General features: G+C 41.9%; 1 protein-coding gene across 1 annotated transcript in view; it reads left to right on the forward strand.

Annotated features, from left to right (window-relative positions):
- Positions 1-21138, forward strand: part of T265_12937 (hypothetical protein) — a gene marked incomplete at both ends in the record, with an annotated part of 55218 nt that overhangs the window by 14774 nt on the left and 19306 nt on the right. Inside the window, 9 exons of the mRNA XM_009166371.1 lie at positions 1655-1797; positions 3306-3459; positions 3908-4018; positions 5688-5786; positions 7536-7663; positions 8662-8802; positions 11184-11518; positions 15512-16030; positions 20037-20183. Coding sequence (XP_009164635.1) covers positions 1655-1797; positions 3306-3459; positions 3908-4018; positions 5688-5786; positions 7536-7663; positions 8662-8802; positions 11184-11518; positions 15512-16030; positions 20037-20183 — 1777 coding nt within the window. The remainder of the gene's footprint in view (positions 1-1654; positions 1798-3305; positions 3460-3907; positions 4019-5687; positions 5787-7535; positions 7664-8661; positions 8803-11183; positions 11519-15511; positions 16031-20036; positions 20184-21138) is intronic.

A 21138-nucleotide genomic window follows, 5' to 3' on the forward strand; every position in this document is an offset into this window, starting at 1 on the left:
ACCGATCGCCGAGTGTCCATTAACTACGACACTGTCACCAAAAAACACCATGTGGCTGATGGTTCCGATTGCGCTATTGACCAAAGTTTGGCATTTCATTTAAAGGCAACTTTATTGAGGGCACAATTGGCTGCTTATGTATAGGGGACACTTGAAGTTAAACAAATATTTGGCCTGGAGTCCTTCACCTACTTAGGGCATGCAACTTATATGCATTACAATTTTGAATCAAAACATTTTCCAAGGTTCCAGTTCAAGTAACCTAATCTCAGCTATTCTTTTGTTCACACCGATTTGTTGCTCACGCTTCCCTGTATCTGCCTTGAAACTTCTGCGCTCCACAGTTGAGGAAAGTGCAACATGTGTTACCATTCTACGCCATATGTCTTCTGTCTGTGCGAAAACGAATAGAACGGCGCCAGCGCTGTGAAAAGCTGTGTTTTATCGAAGGACTTTCGAACGCTTTTGCAACCCTGTACAGGCTAGAACTCTAGTCATGGGCCCACTAGTTATCTAGCGGTCGTAAAATTCTCCAAACCCAGCTCAGGCGGAAGTTCGGGGGTTGGGACAATAGGACAGTATTCACCTGGATTGGCCCCAAGAGTCCTTCTTGAGGTAAAGTTCAACTGTCTTTCGGCAGACCAATAATTTACAAACACCCTGATGGTTAAACCTGTAAGCAAAAGCAACAATGGCAATGTGTTGACACCAAAAAAAGGTCCAACTTGCTACTAAAATGCTATTGACAGTAGTCAATTCTCGTGCAGAATATTTTGCAACAAACTGAAACTGTCAGGTGGGAATTACCGAATGCAAACTGGAGAACAAATTAAAAAAGTGACCAAATACCAGACGATTCTATGAGTCAGCCTCTGGTGGTAGCGGTCTAACCCGATATATTACGTCACAACTCTATACTTTTTTACCTACCCGACACCTAATTGCAGTTAGTAGAGGAGAGGGATCGCAAATCTTCTCCATGTAATTCTAATCGATGTAAAAACTATTTTGTGCTAAAGATTTTCAAATATCTTCATGCTGCCAACAAACTAAGTAGTAGCCCACAAGGACAAACAATTCACCCGACGAGTGGAGCTTTCATCGGGGAAGTTGTCACTCAGAAAACCAGTAAGCGAATGATTACGTGATGTGAATTCCACGATTGAAAGATAAATAGCGATACATCCTCTTTCAGTTGAAACTAGTCACACTGCTGGTTAGCTGCTCGCGGCTGAACGAGTAAATGTTCCAAATATTGGCCAGGTGGGTGAGGTTCAAACCTCTCCAGAATTTACTGAGGTGCACTGATCCCCATGCATCCCAGTAAGTATGGCTGTATAGTGTTTCTCAGCTTATCATCTTATTTATAGGATAGAAGCCATGTTAAAAATTAGAAAATCTCTTCATACTACCAACATCCTAGTGTTGTTCGATGATGTTTCACTTCCGAACGCCTTCCTATAGAGTAAACAATCATAAGCATGGATATTTTTAAAATCTTTTGTGTCTTCTTTCTGTTTACCAATCGATGCGCGACCCCATGTGGGAAATATATGCTCCTGTTTTTTTTCAGTTGACACCCAGAAAACTCGAGTACAGCAATAGTTATTTTTTGTTTCCTCCTACTCACACCTTTTCTGCAAATCCCCATAAGGCTGTGGAAATTTATGTGGACCAGTCGGAAGGGACCATACAGCCATTCACCTCAGCATCTGTCCAGCTCCGCGCAAAGGCCACATGCGTTGGCATCTTTCGAGGGATTCTCCAGCTGCGCGCCATGAATGATCAAACAATGGTGTAAGTATCTGTTCTTGTGTCAATTAGGTACTCAAAATTAACCATATTTTTTACAGTGCTGTCCAATACAATATGAGACAGCAATGAAATCAACTAAATACTTTCTGCTCTACACTTATTTAGTTTTTATTGCGAGACTCAACTAAATTAAGCTGAATATCTCGTTCGTGCTGGTCACCTTCAACTGAGATATTCATCCGGAATAAGTTGAGCCTTGCGTCCAAAACAAAGTAATGTGTGTACGAGAGTAGCTTGCGGATTCCGTCTGATTTGAGTTCAAGCAGAAAAAAATTTGAAAGGAACTTGGAAACTGCTCCCATCTCATGTGGTCCGAGAAGGGAGAAACCGAGCGTCGGCAGTCGAAGGGTTTTCAGCAACCTTATGAGTATTGTGTTACCTTTAGAAAGGATTGTTTTTTTTCTATGAAGGAAACGGCAGTGTCACTGCATTGGTAGACGCTAGATTCGAAATTAGCCAACTGTGATGCCAGCATCTGTGTTGACGTGGCATTTTATTCACCGAGTCATGTACTCACACCTATCGACGGTTGAGCTGCCCGGAAACAGACTGAGCAATTTACTGCATCGCAGCCGTAACCGGCTGTTTACGCTATGTGCTAGCAATTATTATAGCTGCCTTATCATTGCTCCGACTATAGTCACGTTTAACATATCGCTTAGTAGTTTATAATAACAAAGTGCTCTAATCCGAGCATAAAATATGGACTGTGCGTGATCTAGCTGCGTTCGTATGTAACCGTTTACGTTCTGAAAAGAATCTGCCTGTCATTGTTACCCTACCGACTGTCCTCATCCTGGTCGCCATCCTCGTCCCCGTTGAGCATTTGTTGTTCAGTATTTCGCACCAGCCGAAGTCGGTGATGTGTTGGTCACATAATTCCATCACCACTACATTCTTGGGCTACTGTGTGCATACGGTATTTGAACAAGTAAGGCAGATTCGGATAAGAATTCGGCTGACATGCAAGACACATATGCGTTCTGACCCCCACTAAGCAATTTCGATTACTGCTTCAGTTCAAAACGTCTCATCAAAGGGAAGGAGATTTTGTTTTGACAAACAGTGTGCAACTAACTATACCAATCAACCATAACATGTCTTCTCGACTTCATTTAAATAAGCGGTCAATCGCCCTTAGGCATCCTTCTGGAGATTAACATGGTTCCAAATGTAACATAGGATTGAGGCGTTCTTGTCTTAACGATTCTAGTTTTCCCTTGTGGAGACTGTACTTAAGTCAAAACTGACAGAGGATAGCTCAACTTTCTGGATGTGAGGCGCTCAAACTGATAATTTGATTGGAATGTTTCTGTCTAGGAGTAACTTTAGCACCGGACTGGGCCTTCAGCATATACTTTCTTCTTGTCAAGCTCTATATGGTAGGTCCTGGTTTGGAAGTGAAAATTGAATTTTAGCTGGCTACACCAATGGCGGAAACACATTTGTGGGTAGAAAACTGATTGTTATCTTTCCTTACTTTATAACAGAGAAATCCCATTGTCTGCAGCAGTACAATCAACCCAATTAGATTTGCATCCAAACCACATTTCTGTCGACAAAATGTACTGCGGTGTTGCTCATTGGACGACCATAAAGCTGGTAAATCTAACGCGGTTAGAGACGAAGTTCGAATGGTTACCGGTGAGTCAAGCATCCATGAGGAGTGGATGTTAAATATAACTTGCACTGTCCCAGGTGAATTAGTTCATACAAGGCTGGAGGTAATTAACTAAGTTTATGCGATGAGTGTGATTCTACTCGTTTTGATGATTATTGTGATGCTGGTGATGACAATGCTGGAAGCCACTGAATATGAACGACCACATGTAGATTACTCGTAATTTTTCCAAATTTCTTCAAAGTGCAGTGTGTACGCTGGAATAACAATCGACAATATCTGCCTGTATTACGCTCATAAAACCATGTTACTGCTGTAATTCTCCGTTGTGTTCATCTACCTCTACTAAAACCATCCTGTCCGGCCTCGTCCTAGGCAAGGTGTAATTGATTGAATTTTCTGTTGACTACACATCCAACTTCGTTCCTGCGCCTTACAGCAAATACATATGTTGTTGACTGTCATCTTTAGGCCGAGGGTAAAGACGTGGACTGGATTTCGGAAACTGTGAATCCATCATCTGGAACAATAGATGGTCTTCAGTCAATGGACATCAAATTGACTTTTCTGGCTTCAAAACAAGTAGGTACAACACAAGAAGCTACATTAAACTCCTCTACTTAGCAGCTTTTGAGTAATTTTTCGCACTGACAATTCTGAAGCTATCATGTTGTCGAAAATATCGTTCCAGGGACAAGCCAACGATGCCAAATGTCAGTTCTTCACAACCAGTTTATTGCACATCGGTTTGTCCTATTTTTACCGCACACCGATTTAGTCAATGAGCAATATTGAATATTATCCCCTGCCTGAATAATACATCGTACAATCATGATACCTTGAACTACTTAGCAGTCACTCAAATAAACGTCGTCAGACGGTTGTTGGTCTGCGCACCCGGCTTAGCAGCTTGATTCTTCACCAAACGAGGTGACGTCTTCAATACTGGATAGAGTGGATCAACCTTGCACTCAACTCCGTACTGAAGACGTTACCTCGATTGATGTTGAAGATCTTAAAATCCAGTAGCCAAGTTCGTTAAACATACCAACAACCAAGCAACGTATCCAACCCAAATATTTCCGTAACAAGCGTCACCAAATTCAGAAGACTGATTAGTTTCGTTCCATGGTCTATTTTTCCTTAAAAATGGTAAAATAACTGAACCAAGACGGATATTGTGGATTCAGCCTAAAAAACTACATGGAGTTTTAGGACAATTAGCTAAAACGCTAAGCCCGTAGAAGAACGGAAAACCTGAAAATCAAAAAGCACCTGAAAAATAGTGCTCAGTGTGCCTCTGTTGCTTGCCAAATTTCAACTCAAAGTTCAGCACTTATCCGGCTTATCAGTATGCTCTCATGACATTCAATAAAGGTTTAGTAGACATTATGTAGAGTGCAGATTCCAAATGGTAGCTTGATTTCTCAAATTTTCTTCGTATTCCAACTATACGGCCTTGACCTCAATGAAATTCTATAAGCACTTTGTACTTACAAAACGCTGGCTGAGTTTCCTTCAGCATACTGTTTTTTTATTTTATAGGCTGTTATTTTATGGACTGTTTTATTCACCCTCCAGATCTGGTCATTCTAAGAAGGAAAAGAGTTAAGCTATTAAGAAATAAATAAAAGGAGTATACGGTGAGATGTTGTGACAGAGGACTCACGTCCAAGGCATCGTGTATGCAAGGAACCACCGGCAATAAATAGAATCAGAACATATATTGTCATGCGCACGCAGATTAATTTCAGATTTCTTGCAAGTGGGAGTGACCATTGAATCAGAAAGGTAAAACTAATCAGTGGTAGAGAGAGGGGTTGTTTATCGCATCAAAAATAGTTATTCTATCTTGCGCTGATTTTTTCATGCAGGAAGGCTAGACTGTCTCAGATCCGTATGTGTGTGGAGCTAAAGCACGTTTTCTTGTTGGCATCAAACAGTAACTCTTAAACAATGACCACAGAGCACAGACCATTCAGTACCTCGTTTGAAGAGGGTTTGCTGATCAGTTTGTTGTTGATCTGTTAGCCAAGCTTGACGACTCGCCTGCAAACGTCCCCTTACCAGTAGAGTGCGCGTCATCAGTAAGCATTTGGGCTGGCTTGGGGACTGAAATTCCACAAAGGAATGGTGCATACTTCATACTGTGTTGGTACAGGACAAACCCGTCTGAAGAGTGAATGAAACTTGTATAGATGATTTCCACCCGCCTTTATTGTTTTCGTCTACCTTATGTCTATCTTCACAGGGAAGTATTGAACAACTGATCATTCCATGCCGAGTGGACGGAATGTCCGGGGTTTTGGAATGCTCAGTTTTCGGAAGTGTCGACGGACTGGCAATCAACGTGAGACATGTGGACACGTGTGATATAAAGTGAGCTCTTCGTACATCTTCAGGTATTTTTTTGAAAAATAGATCGCTTGCCTCGGAGCATTTCATTCTACGATGAAAAATGTGAGAACACTTGGACCTACGTTAAGTTTAGCTTCGTCCAGTTTTTAAATCATCACAGTCTGCATAATAATAATAATAATAATAATAATAATAATAATAATTGCTGTAGAAACCACTGTACTTGTCGTACAGTGGTTGTAACTGCCACAGTTTCGTTCACCAATGATTCGGGGGGGGGATAGATAGCTGCCATTGAGGACGCCACTGGACTATGCCTGATAATGTCTCTAACAATTGATGTGGCCCGTCTCGGAGTTCCCATCCAGGAGGACGGCAGTGACCAGCGCAGCTCAGTTTGTCCCTTTCAAGTCATTGTTTGACACCCTCTGGATTGTNGATAGAGTGGATCAACCTTGCACTCAACTCCGTACTGAAGACGTTACCTCGATTGATGTTGAAGCTCTTAAAATCCAGTAGCCAAGTTCGTTAAACATACCAACAACCAAGCAACGTATCCAACCCAAATATTTCCGTAACAAGCGTCACCAAATTCAGAAGACTGATTAGTTTCGTTCCATGGTCTATTTTTCCTTAAAAATGGTAAAATAACTGAATCAAGACGGATATTGTGGATTCAGCCTAAAAAACTACATGGAGTTTTAGGACAATTAGCTAAAACGCTAAGCCCGTAGAAGAACGGAAAACCTGAAAATCAAAAAGCACCTGAAAAATAGTGCTCAGTGTGCCTCTGTTGCTTGCCAAATTTCAACTCAAAGTTCAGCACTTATCCGGCTTATCAGTATGCTCTCATGACATTCAATAAAGGTTTAGTAGACATTATGTAGAGTGCAGATTCCAAATGGTAGCTTGATTTCTCAAATTTTCTTCGTATTCCAACTATACGGCCTTGACCTCAATGAAATTCTATAAGCACTTTGTACTTACAAAACGCTGGCTGAGTTTCCTTCAGCATACTGTTTTTTTATTTTATAGGCTGTTATTTTATGGACTGTTTTATTCACCCTCCAGATCTGGTCATTCTAAGAAGGAAAAGAGTTAAGCTATTAAGAAATAAATAAAAGGAGTATACGGTGAGATGTTGTGACAGAGGACTCACGTCCAAGGCATCGTGTATGCAAGGAACCACCGGCAATAAATAGAATCAGAACATATATTGTCATGCGCACGCAGATTAATTTCAGATTTCTTGCAAGTGGGAGTGACCATTGAATCAGAAAGGTAAAACTAATCAGTGGTAGAGAGAGGGGTTGTTTATCGCATCAAAAATAGTTATTCTATCTTGCGCTGATTTTTTCATGCAGGAAGGCTAGACTGTCTCAGATCCGTATGTGTGTGGAGCTAAAGCACGTTTTCTTGTTGGCATCAAACAGTAACTCTTAAACAATGACCACAGAGCACAGACCATTCAGTACCTCGTTTGAAGAGGGTTTGCTGATCAGTTTGTTGTTGATCTGTTAGCCAAGCTTGACGACTCGCCTGCAAACGTCCCCTTACCAGTAGAGTGCGCGTCATCAGTAAGCATTTGGGCTGGCTTGGGGACTGAAATTCCACAAAGGAATGGTGCATACTTCATACTGTGTTGGTACAGGACAAACCCGTCTGAAGAGTGAATGAAACTTGTATAGATGATTTCCACCCGCCTTTATTGTTTTCGTCTACCTTATGTCTATCTTCACAGGGAAGTATTGAACAACTGATCATTCCATGCCGAGTGGACGGAATGTCCGGGGTTTTGGAATGCTCAGTTTTCGGAAGTGTCGACGGACTGGCAATCAACGTGAGACATGTGGACACGTGTGATATAAAGTGAGCTCTTCGTACATCTTCAGGTATTTTTTTGAAAAATAGATCGCTTGCCTCGGAGCATTTCATTCTACGATGAAAAATGTGAGAACACTTGGACCTACGTTAAGTTTAGCTTCGTCCAGTTTTTAAATCATCACAGTCTGCATAATAATAATAATAATAATAATAATAATAATAATAATTGCTGTAGAAACCACTGTACTTGTCGTACAGTGGTTGTAACTGCCACAGTTTCGTTCACCAATGATTCGGGGGGGGGATAGATAGCTGCCATTGAGGACGCCACTGGACTATGCCTGATAATGTCTCTAACAATTGATGTGGCCCGTCTCGGAGTTCCCATCCAGGAGGACGGCAGTGACCAGCGCAGCTGAGTTTGTCCCTTTCAATTGTTTGTTTGACCGCCTCTGGATTGTTTCTACTCCCCACGTGGTTGTGCGAAAGGATCCCCTCGAGGAAGTCGCTCGAATGACATAGCACGTGGCCCTTTCAAGTCATTGTTTGACCGCCTCTGGATTGTTTCTACTCCCCACGTGGTTGTGCGAAAGGATCCCCTCGAGGAAGTCGCTCGAATGACATACGCAGCACGTGGCCACGGGGTTTTTCGTTTCACTTTGATGTCAGCAGTAGAAGCAAGGGCGTTTCTTGTCTGGATTTTACATACTAATCATGGGGTTGCTGAAGTCACTTCGACATCCCATGGCCGCTTACCCTTCATGGGATCAATCAAATAGGCGCAATCACCTAGTTTCCCTTCCCTGTGTGTTCTACTTCCACCCGAGTTAGACAGATCTCGTTGTCAACCCTCATTTGCACACGGATTTTGTTTTGATAGGAGATTCAACTGAATCCAGACGAATATCTCGCTTATGTCCAGACAGATTTCGAGTGCGAATGGGAGCACCTGATGCCCATTCTTCTACAGGAGAAAGTCCTAGTAAACTAAATTCAACCAGACAGACGTGTCTGTCGAACAACACAACCAGGACATTTACTAGGCAGTCGGTTGGTTCGTCCAACCAACGAATCACAGTGCCCACGAATGAACACGTCCTCCTGTTCAGATGTAATACTTCAGATGTGTCCAGTATGAATTGGTGGAGTAATTGCGACACGCTCACCTTTCATGTTAGATACCTGTGGGTTTAAACCTAGCTTGGTCAACAATACACGTTCTTTGTGGGCTCCAATAAGAGAAAAACTCCGATCCTGTGCTTCCTCCGCTTTGTATGGACTCGCCAGGAAGATAATTACGTCAGAATAAGAGAATGGTTTTGGAAACACTAGTGAATGTGAAGTCTACAGATCCCGAAACCACCTACAGCTAAGGGAACATTAGTCTGCGCATAGTAGTGATGAAAGGCTAGTTGGGAGTAACCGAAAAACCTGTTACTTTATACTGAGTCAGTTACGTTAAACGAAAACTAACCGACTTAAACAGTTGCATTGGTCACAGCCAAAGACGGAACGAGATGTGGGATAAACTAGGTTGGGATGTTGACTACCATCCACTGACAGCTGTGGTACGGTCTTTATAAAACCTTATTTATCAGTGTTAGAAATCACTGCGGCACGCACCGTACAATGGTTACAAAACTTGGAGCTCGCAATCAGGTTAACGCTTGTTAACCAACATTATTTCCGAAATTCTGCTGTTCTGTCATGAGACTGCTGATGTACATCGAGTGAAATTTCTAGAAAACTCATAGGGCTTCACAGTTTACTCCAGCTTGGTGTCGTTTGGCTGCCAGGGTGTGGGAACTCACATCACCAAACCTTGAATAGGTTGAAAGCGATCCAAGGGGCTTGGGTACTGTGACGAGCAGATGGTTCACAATTTTCACCCATTGAAATAGGGTTGGATTGAAATACGCTCAAACATGGCCACTGTCCCTTTTTTCTAAAGGCTCAATCTATTTAAGTTGAGGGACAACTGGAATATTCATTCACATACGCGATCCACACGCTGATCCCTTTACAAGGTGTTGTAAGGTGAAACACTCTGAGGTATTGCAATTGTGAAACCTCTGGGATGAAAGCGTGACGTTTAAGTTGGAAAGTTGATTACAAATTGACCGAGGTGACAAGCTATAAAACATGAAGAGCTTCATTTCGTCCTTCAACAACCATATGGTTTATAGGGCTTTACCCACACCTCAAGCCTGTCAACACCGACCAATACTAACACCCAATAAAAACGACGTGTGATCTGTTTGTGTACGTAAGCAACGTACTGACCCTTGGTCATCGAATCGGTTAGTTACATTGTATAACCTTCACCGATGTCTACTAAACAAATCAAACCCTTCCGTCATTCAAACAGACGTGTTTTTAACTTGATAACTGTTCTTCGCAAGAACCTTTTACCTAACGGATTAGCAGTATACTTCGTTGTCACGATTGACCCCAAAGCGGATGCCATCTAGCAGAGGTCTCATTCGAAGTAAATCCGTCAACAAAGGAATTAACTGACTTACAGCTACCACAACAACCACTCTTAATTCACCCCTAATCAACACCTACGACTTCAGAAAACACACTGTCGGACTAGAGTATCCAATTGTAGAAGCGGCTGACAGAATACAACCTAGAGAGACTGCAAAATAACTCCTGAATGAGAATACCTCCGTGTAAAGGGAGAACTGGCAAGAAACTGTCTTGCACCGTGGAGGCTCTCCTGTAATGCAGGTTGTTAGCATCCGGCTTTTCCAAACAGCCATTATTATTATTATTATTGCTGTTATCAGTATTATTATTAGGGCACGTGACCTCCTGGGTTGTCTGAAGTGAATGCTCCAGACGTTGCTTCTTGGTGGTGGATAAGGCCAGGCGTACTCTTCTTCTTAAAAAAATCAATCAAAAACATCAACATCAGTGTGTACACTGATGCTTCATTGCCGTACAACCACAAAATTTATCAAATTATATTTAAAAGCCTGGAGGGAAAGAAGAGAAAAGAGAGGGTGAGGGAAGGGACCTAGCGCTAGCTTATTTCAAGCATTCTGACGTGCTTACTCCAAATGTACTATGGTGAACCTGCATGGCAGTCTTTAGCCTCTTCTTCCAGATCATTACGCGAATCGGGAAACGGCGGATGTTCTAGGCTTTTTCACTGATATGATTTTTGCCTTGTACAGCGGTCATAAGGGAAAGACATTTAGGATGACAGGAAATTGTCTTAAATGGACCGGAATTGAGGTAAAAAAATATATATGGTATTGACCCATATAAATTAATGTACCTCCTCCTGCTACGCGTTTTCTCCTTTGTTTACTGTTGTTCAGATAGGTTTTTGGCTGATTTTCTGACAACAAACGGCTGTTTCAAAACTGCGAAATTTCCCTTAGGGATGATTTTCATCCCAAAGACACGACACGTGGACATCGGGCAATTGTAATCAGTTGAGAAGTCAAATAATGTTTTGCAGCTGGGTTGACTCCTGATCTTGAGGTTTATTATATCTCTCCTTCAAATGTTAGTAATCCTGTGAGTCTAAATCATTTCGTTTTGACAACCCTAGAATCAACACCGTTGAGAGCGAATCAGAATGTTCTGTATCATCGTCCTCAGCAATGCCCGACCAAATCATAGTCGGTCCAACCATAAACCATCCGCCCAATCTCAGACTCTGCTGTCCTGTGGAATGCTGGATTGAGGTGGTCAATCTTACCCCCATACCAGCCCACATCGAGGCAGGTGCGCTCAATCTTGGTTTAGCTGAAGATCTCAAATTACCCCCCAACTGCACGCCAAAAATCAGCTCTTCTGGAGAGTGCCAGAAAACAAGGGAGGACAGTACCTTATTTGGAAGGAACACATGGGCAGCTGAGAAGACAGAACGGCGACTACTATACGGTAAGCCTGAGCCTGCGTACCGTTCATCGCTAATCATTTTGCAGCAGAGTTGTGCTTACCATAAGCATACCTGCAGCAGCATCGCCTTACTGACTGACGATGTATCACACATACAAAGCCACATCAAAACCAACATTGATTTTTATATAAAATAACAAAAAGTAGATAAAAAATGACAATAAGGACAAAAGATTTATAAGTTGTAATCGCCCACACCAATAGTCCTCTGATATATTTGCTGTTGAATCACTAGCATTTACGGAACAAGCGCTTTTACCACTGGGAAGTTGAGTAGGTCAACCTTTAAGGAAATACAAACGGCATGTGCGAGTATTTCTGTTTACGCATCTCTGACCTCTGCTTTCAGGTAATATTAGACTCAGCAGACTGTGATACTTTGCTTTTCAATGCCTTACATATGGTATAAAGTGCCGCGTGTGGCCTGTTCTCCGAGCTTCGTAGCTAGAATGCAAAAGTTCCGTTCCGAATCGAGGATACATCTTCAGCACAAGGTTGGGTGGGTACACTCTTCTACGTGTACTTAAATGGTTTCTAAACCTTAACTAATACCTCTAACTTAATTATTTGGCCGCGAGATTGCCTTCGATTAATTTGATTGCCCAGTTTGGAATCAAAGTTGTATTGTGGACTCATTCACCTATATCTGATTGGTTTGTTTACTGCCTTCACTTCGAAAGCCTAGAACCTGCTCTATGACCGGCCAGCGTACTTCTTGTTTTTCGGTCTTCTTTTCCTCTACACGGTCAGGTGATTACATAGTCTTCTATTTATTTGTAGTTCTCTTTCTCTAGTCCGGACGTTCCGTCGGCTATTTTTATATTCGATTCCTAGAATCCGGTGATTGCGTAATTCTATTCCCCGAATAGGCTGCTAGACTAGATTGGTGTTGATACAGGCATTGCTTGATTTTTCTGTGGAAAGCCATGCATAGGAAAACTTCGGCTCTGTTTTGATTGTTGCATGAGCAAATATATGAATATTTTCCCTTTTGAACTGATATCCCTCTCTGCCCATGTAGACTGAAACACCTCACGCGCCACGTCGAATTTTGTACGTGATTTCTCCTTCATCACTTTCACTCCCTCATTCTGTTTCAAGAAGTTTCACCTCAACAGAATTAAATGCACTTTCATTCTCTGTTTTTTAAGTCTGTTGCACACAGTTCGGCAATGTTTTTTATCTATCCTAGAGTAATCCTTCTCTGTTGAGGCTGTGTTGACAAAAAAGCCTGGCACGGATTTTTTCAGGGAACTCTCCCTCGGACAGCAGTATTTTGGGATACCTGATAAAGCCGCCAGTACTCCTCTGCTTTAAAGTCTTTGTGTTGCAGCACATCTGGATTCGTTTGAACAGGTTTCGAACGCGTCTTTTTCGAGATAGTTTGTGTGGCTGGTGAAGTGGTTCAAAATCTGGTCCTTGTGCGTTTCTTTTCTATATACTTTGTTTTGCAGACTGCCTTCTGCTGTTTTTGTAACGATTGCGTCTAGGATAACCAAATAGTTGTTCTCCAGCATTGACGCTGTGAAGTAAATCCCGGGAAACCCGTTGCTCGACTTTAAGTTGGCCGGTGACAGTCCGCTCCTTTTCCCACATATATATATATATATATCGCGTCTCCATTTATTTGATTTTTTGTGGAGCAATCTGCCCCAGTTTTTTGCACTTTGGATTCCGCAATAAATTCTTCAGGCGCTCTTTTATTTTTCGCGACATCCTCTCTTAAGCTCAAGTTAGGCTGTTGAGTGTATGTCGGATGGCTTTAGATGAAAAAACGGATCCCGTTAGGTCTCTCGCTAACACTTTCCTAAGCTTCGACTCGTTAAAGAAACATTATCAGTCATTGATATTTCCAATGTTCCTAGAGTTGCGTGATTTTCATCGCCAGTCATGTCCTGCGTAATCACCAGTCTGCCCGATGGTCCGAATCAGAGCAACTTATCTAAACAAAGCGGTATGATTCTTACTATCTACTCAAAAGCTTTTATGAGTCTCTACGAAAAAATACTCAAAAAAGCAGTAGTAGAGTGTCAGAACCCAAGTCTTGCTTGCATATTTTCATTGAATCGTTCGGAATAAGTATGACCAAAGTAGCATTGCCAAGACAAGACGGTTTTTACACTATCATTTCAACTTATCAATGTAAAGTGTGTGAAATTTACAACCGCCATTTACCTTGATGTCTAATGAAGCAATCAAATTCTGTCACAAGCAACCATATTCTCCGCAAATACGTGCCATAAATGAACGACAGATTCTGCAAAAATCCTGTCAGCGGTTCTGAAACAAACCAAAGTAAAATTTCGGACAATTTTCTGTGAATGCATGCTGTGGGTCGGAAGATATATTATTTCCACAGTCGCCAAACAATCTATGACGTTGTCATACTAGATAAAAAGTTATTCATGGGGCCTTGAATTAGAAGCAAGTTTGTTTGCTTTCACAGCACCCTTTCAAAATTTTCATACTCCACAGTTAAGATACAAATTTTGTGCTTAGAGTCACTTGCATCGCCCAACATAATAGGGGGTCTAGAAAAGAAGGGAAAGCGGAAATATTATGACAGAAAGCTCTATTGCTATTTCTGTGCTTTTTATCTCCAGTAAATGTTAAATAATATCATAGTAACAAAGAAGACCACCAGTAGCACCTACAGAACAATACCGATAAGACTCGTTTCTGTTCTCGGTCTTTATCGATGTCTTTAATCACAGGAATCACGTTTTTCACCTAGTTGTTTGCTAGACACAGAACATGACTTGCTTTAAATTGCGGCGAATTTCTTCCGAACAAGAATGAGTTGTACCCAGAACCATCCCTCGAAATATGACCATGGAGCACCCTGAGAATTTGTGTGGGAGTCATTTCGTAGATACACCTTTAGCCTTTGTATAGCCAAACACAGAATTAAAGAAGTCAGAACCGCCACTGCCATCCAATCGTCAAAATTGTCGTTTGTCAATCCATCAGAATTCAAAGCTTTACAATGGTACCGATGTGAGAAGAAAGTAACTTAATAATCTGGAATTAGGCAGTGAAAGGATCTTGAGGAAATTTAAAGAGACTGAGCTTACTTTAGTCCTTTGCTTCTGCTGGCTTCCATCAAGCTTCCCCCAATTTTTCGCTTCTTGTTTCAAACATAGGGGTTTTACTTGATCGTAAGGAGTCCTTTGTGGCAGCATTTTGTTAGGAGATTTATCTATAATTCAGAATATCTGGGTGAAAGCCCAAAACTTCCTAAATGACAGAAACTGGAAGAATTATCCTTATAGTTGTTTTACACAAATCTGTCTCTATATTTTCGGGTGCAGATTCAATCATTGATAGCAACGAAACATTCTGCGGAATACAACAAATATGCTTCTTCAGCGTGATAATTAGGATCTATGGTAACAGGACGAAAGGTGTCGTTTTGGTGTTTTCGGAGGCTTTTAGCGAAGGAAATACTTCATCAATCAGTGAATTCATCGAAAATTACATGTGCTTAAAGTTTTTGGTAGAACCTTAGCCTTTTAAACGCAATGATCTGATTTGGACGTTGTTGCCATTAAAATTATAGCCAGATGTTGCATCTCCCAACATCCGTACACGTAAGGTCTCTGATTCGCTCTGAGTTATCAAAGATCTATGAAAAGTTGACCCTGCTCATCAGTGGGGAATACACCTAAGGCACATATTACACATAAAATGTGGTTCGATTGCCAGCTCTCCGCAACATCCAGACATTCAGTGCAGTTAGATCGTAACAGTGGACAACAGAACAGTCTACCTAAAACGGTTTGCTTTACCTGCATCGTTTATCAATATCACTGTCATCATCATTGGCACCGCCAACAACATCGTCTTTGTCGTCTGCATCATCATGCCCACCAATTTTTACATCACGTGTAACAGTCTGAGCTACGCAGGTATCGTAACATGACTATAATAATTTGTTATCTATATCGGAGTCCTTTTCCCCTCCCTCTAATACAGAATGGTGCCAGGCGGTGATGGACGATTCAGAAGGAGCACGCTTATTTGTCGTAGCGTCCAAACTGGTCGCAGAAGGAATCCAAAGTGAAATACACATATTCAAAACCATTATTCATTCAAATCCGGAATGGACATTGCCACCACTGGGTAAACTCCGTATTTGTTTTGCTATTGTGGCTGATCTGTGGGGCGAGTACAACGATATAATCCAGGTTCGTGCTCGGTCTGTTCCGCTAATGCCGAATAACCCTGACCCACCTCCCATTCACTTGCCCATCACGTTTTCGGTCAACGACTGTCCAATTCTGCTTCCGATGGCTAGCACATTTGGCCAAGTGACAAATAAGGTAGGAAGAAGTTTACATCCCTTGGAACGTAACATTCTGGAATCGACGGAGGAACCGATCACTGCTGCCTTCACCGATGGGGCAAGTCAATGCACTTTGAGATTGGGATCGTATTTGGTGGGCAGTGCAGTGGCAACCAAAACGGTAAAACTCTACAACTCCTCGTCATCACGTAAGTTCTAACTGATGCGTCTAAACAAGGCTGTTTACGCGTCTTTCATGGGCTGCGTACGCCAGTCGACCGGCCTCCTCAAGAGGTTCTTTTCGCACAACCACGTGAAAAGTAAGAGAAAGCTAGGGGGGTCAAACAGTGGCTTGGCAACGAAATATGAAAGCCATAGTCAGCAAACTCAGCTGCGCTAGTCACTGCTGTCCTCCTGGATGAGGACCTCGAAACAGGCAACATCAGTGGTTACAGACATTATCAGACAAATCCTAGTCACGTCCTCAACGGCGCTTGTGCATCAAGATATTGCCTTCAACGCATAGTTCCCTTCCCAACCCAACCAAATGACAGTCCACTTGCCATATTCACGCACCAATATATCGCCCTCCCCCTCCAATGCACAGCTATCTACCCCCCCCCACCGAATAATCGGTGAACGAAACTGTGGCAGCTACCACCACTGTACGGTAAGTACGCGGTTCTTACAGCTGACAATGATGCTGAAAGACTTTCACAGTGCGCCCAATCTTCCGCCCCCCCCCCCCAATGCCCAGCTATCTCCCCCCCCCCCCACCGAATAATCGGTGAACGAAACTGTGGCAGCTACCACCACTGTACGGTAAGTACGCGGTTCTTACAGCTGACAATGATGCTGAAAGACTTTCACAGTGCGATGACACCGATTTAGAGCATACACATAAAACAACCAACGCGGTTAAACTGGAGGCGTCGCCCACCGCGTTATTGTCTAAACATCAAATAATCATCGACACAGCAATAAAGCACATCACACTATAATGTAACACTAGTAACATAACTACTTCACATGTATGTAAAAAATGTATAGCTTCGCTGAATGACCTAAACCTTGTTTTGTCTATCTGGGTATATTTTTATCTCTCGCTTTGTAATAGCGAAATATCTTTATTGTTTTTGAATTTACATATAGCAAGCAATGAAAACAGATGGATTTATCTAGCATTATTGATTTCCAATCACAGTCTAGTTAGACAGTTGTGTCGGATAAACCAAATCCCAGGTCTACCCTACAGAAGCCCACAAATCCCAAAGCCAGATATTGCCCTGTAAGACGTTCTACGTCCCTACAAGTGACCTCTCAAAGGTGGACATTTACGAGCTGTCTTAATTACAGTCATTTCTGTAAAACATTTCAAAGCACCTACCTTAGATTTTCCCAGGTTTCAATCGTTCAAATTTTTGGACATTTCGTTTGTCACTCTGGTAAAACCAAAGCGACTACGCCCATCATCAAAACCCACGATACTGTGTGAATTAAGTAGAAATGGAATGTAAAGCCTGAAATTGAAAGATTCTGATCCTTTGGGTTTCGGTTGGTTGAAATAAGACTAAAGAATACAGCGATTTCACCGTGGAAGAAAACTCAGTAGGAATTAATGGCAGCCTACTTAGGCCATCAGGAGAGATTCCAGTTATACTGACCCCCCTGGCCATCTGCTGAGTACCGCAAGGACCCTGAAGAGCTTTCAGGCACACTTGTTTTGTGTGGTATCAGAGTTGTCATTCTTTAAGTTTTTCTATCTGGCGCAAAAGTAGTACTTGTTTTTCAACGGCTAAGGACTAACTCTAGGAACAAAAAGATCACCTTTCTGGATTAACACATTAAGACTGATTAGAAATCTTGTGGTAAACGGGGCGGTACAGGTGGTCCAGCTTTTTTAGAGGAGCCACGCCTTCCAGGAGTTCAAAAACACCTGCTTCACACTTCAGTTGTGTTAGATTACTTAGCAGGCATGAAGTAATGGGCCCTTCAATGAAATAGCAGCTCCGTTCAGTCTGTTGTATCACCGATTTGGATTTATCTTAGCGCGTAACTTCTTTCTCGATAGGAAAAAACTCACTTTGAGAGGTTTTCAATCAGTTCAACAAAACTTTGTCTAGAGAAATTTGTTAATCGTAAAGTTGCTAACCTAATAATAAATCGGCCAGTTTACCCAAATTAAACCCAAAATAACTTTATCTACATTAGCGTATACTCAATCGCGCGACTCGTCTAGGACGAGAATCTTTTTCCGTGTGTAATAGTTTCTTTGGAATCACAGTTTGATATAATCATAATTGACAAGTTATCCTTTGCAGACAAGCAGCTATCCTTGTTCTGATGAGTTCATATTCCAGGGGAGTTCCATTTATAATATTTTGAGGCCATGCTTCACTTTTATGAAACCAGTCACACCTAACTCCAAGAACTAACTAACAACAAATTTGCATGATTTTTTTACTGGAGTTGGAAACGCTTCTAATAAGGACTTCATAGGCACTGCAACTGAGCTTCCCCTGGAGCTTTCCCTTTTAAAACATATGGTTACATATGGTAACATACAGGGTCTTTCAGACGCAAAATTTGATTGGGCAAGTAAACGTAGTCAACCAGAAGGAGGATGACGAAATTTTTCATTATTAGTAGCCACATAAAAGAAGGTTTTGTGTGCAGGTGTTGGTATTTTTTCTGTCTACGACGGATGTCAGTACGCGCATTGGTGAAAGCACTGCCGCTGCACTTCGTGGTTACAAAACCACACATGATCTCATCAAAGATCTTTTCATCATGTAGACCATTGCACGCTTGATTGCGAAATTTGAGTCCACTGGATCTGTATTGGGTTTTCCTGGCAAAGGGAGAAAGTCTATGAGTGATGAAAGAGCGCCCATTGTACAGAATGCCATCGAGCAACTTCAGTCCCAGAGCACCATAGCATTTTCGTCAATAACTCATGTGTCTCAGTTGACCGGCATTTCCCGCTCCAGCGTGCATCGTATTATGAGACGCCACCTTCATCTCTACCCATATCATTTCACTTGATTACAAAAAATCACGGAAGAAGACAAGGAGCAACGTGTCACGTTCGCTAACTGGCTGCCGGACAATGAAGAAATCGTTTCCAACGTTTTATGGAGCGATGAAGCAAATTTTCTCTGTGGATAGCATAATCAACAACCACAATTGCGTGATATGGTCCCGTGAAGCCCCTCACGAGTACCTCACCCATAATCTCCATTCCCCTCATCTCTGTATGTGGATGGGATTCTCCTCAAAGTGTCTCCTGCGTCCCTTTTCTTTGATGCTACGGTTTTCGGCAACAATTACCTCCATATGCTGCAGACGCATTTGTCCCGCAACTCAAGCAGAACAAGAAGTCATCGACCGTTTTTCAACAAGATGACGCGCCACCCTACTACTCAAACCAAGTAAGAACTTACCTCCGAGAGCAATTTTCTGATGAGTGTCATTGCTCGTGGATTTCCAAGCCCTTGGCCCGCAAGGTCACCCAATCTCACACCTCTGGATTATTGGTTTTGGGGAATGATCAAGACTTGCGTATATCATGAAAATAAACCAAGGAATTTGATGGAGTTAAGAGCAAAAATTGAAGAGGAGTGTGCACGAGTGACGCTTGAAAAAGTTAAACATGCTGTGTCTCACATCTCATACCGCCTCCAACTTGTTATAGAAGAAAGGGGTGATTTTTTCCAAAATCTTTTGCAATGCCAGTTCGTTTACAGTAAACCTTCATAATGTACGTATGCTTGCATAAAAAATGATATATATTTAATTTAGTGTTAAAGTTTTGACATGTGTATTACTGTTTGCGTCTATTATGAGACACTCTGTACATGGTTACCTATTTAAAAAACGGCTACAAATGGTTTTACTTTTTCCTACAAATTATCTTCCCCTTTATATCTGCCATCAAGCCGTCTGTTTAGTGTACATAAATACGAAGCGTCTAAATTCCATATGCACAAGACCGTGACATTCTTGTAGATCAACGTCTCTTTGTAAACAGATACAACTGATCAGTACTATGCTGGACTCCTAGGACTAACTTTCGTGACTAGCTTTACTGTAATCGCCCGTTGATATTCCTCCTATTCACTTGACAATACTACTCTTATGAGCACTTTTGGCGTTGGCCGTACAAACTGTGTGAAATATAATTTTGCTTTATTTTCTACTTTCCTCTCTATCTAGCCATTCAAATTGACTGGCAGATATACCTAAATCAGGGGAAGGACGATGTGAACGATTTGATCGAATTACTTTGCTTCACCAATCCCTGTTTTGAACCTTCACCTGGAGGGCACGAAGCGAACCCTGTGCGACCAGATGCATCGAGCGGTAAGATAGTTTTATCCAACTCCCTGCAAGTCTGTTATCAGGCTTCCATCCAAATGGTAGACCTTTATCTCTAGCGATGTGTGAATCTCATAAGCGTAGATTTCAAGCCCGTGTGAACCAATTCAAATGATGTTCCTTGAAGCAAAATATGCAAAAATATGCAAAATAAGTAGAAAAATATATACTTTAAGTGGGTAGAAAATTGCCGCAGTTGAGTCCGCGAAACGTCGGGCTCCTGGTGGCTAAATTCTTTGTTATTGTGCCAGACGACAGGTGTCTGGGTTTCTATGTGAAGTGCGTTTGTAATCCTTATTGGGAAAAGAACCGAACTGAACCTCCTTCTATCTCAGTTTGAAGGGACTCGGTTGTACATGGACTAATACACTGAATCAAACCATAAAGATAGATTAATCATATGTAAATGATGAACTCTGAATAAGGCAGAACACCACACGTTTCACGAAAGAATGGCAGTTATTTTTAGCCGCATCATTCTCCTTTGAACTGCCCTTATCCTATTTTGGTGCAGTCATTCTGTTCAGTGGAGAAACCATGTAATGAGTTCCGCTCTTTTAAAACTTACCAATCGTTCAAATCCTCAGCTTCGTCGAAATTCGACCACTGGCCATTTTGACATGTAAAGGAAGCATTTTACTGTTGCTTTAGATGCTAGTTATTCATTTCGAAAGTGGAGAACGGGATCACATTTGAGTGATGAGTTATTTGCATTCAAACAACTAACTTTATGGACCATTTGATGAAGCGCCCACTAGAAAATTTCGCTGTGGAAGGATAGAAGCGAGGATATCTCAAAGCTGCGAGAAACGCTCGGAGTTTCGCATTCGAAATGACAACAATCGTATGGGCATTCGATTCTTATTAAAGCTCATCAGTAGTATACATACTTTGGCGTCGCCGGTGTTAGAACTCCTGTGATCGAACACCTCCGACAAGC

The sequence above is a fragment of the Opisthorchis viverrini genome (assembly GCF_000715545.1).
Source record: "Opisthorchis viverrini unplaced genomic scaffold opera_v5_25, whole genome shotgun sequence".
NCBI classification, from domain to species: Eukaryota; Metazoa; Platyhelminthes; class Trematoda; order Opisthorchiida; family Opisthorchiidae; genus Opisthorchis; species Opisthorchis viverrini.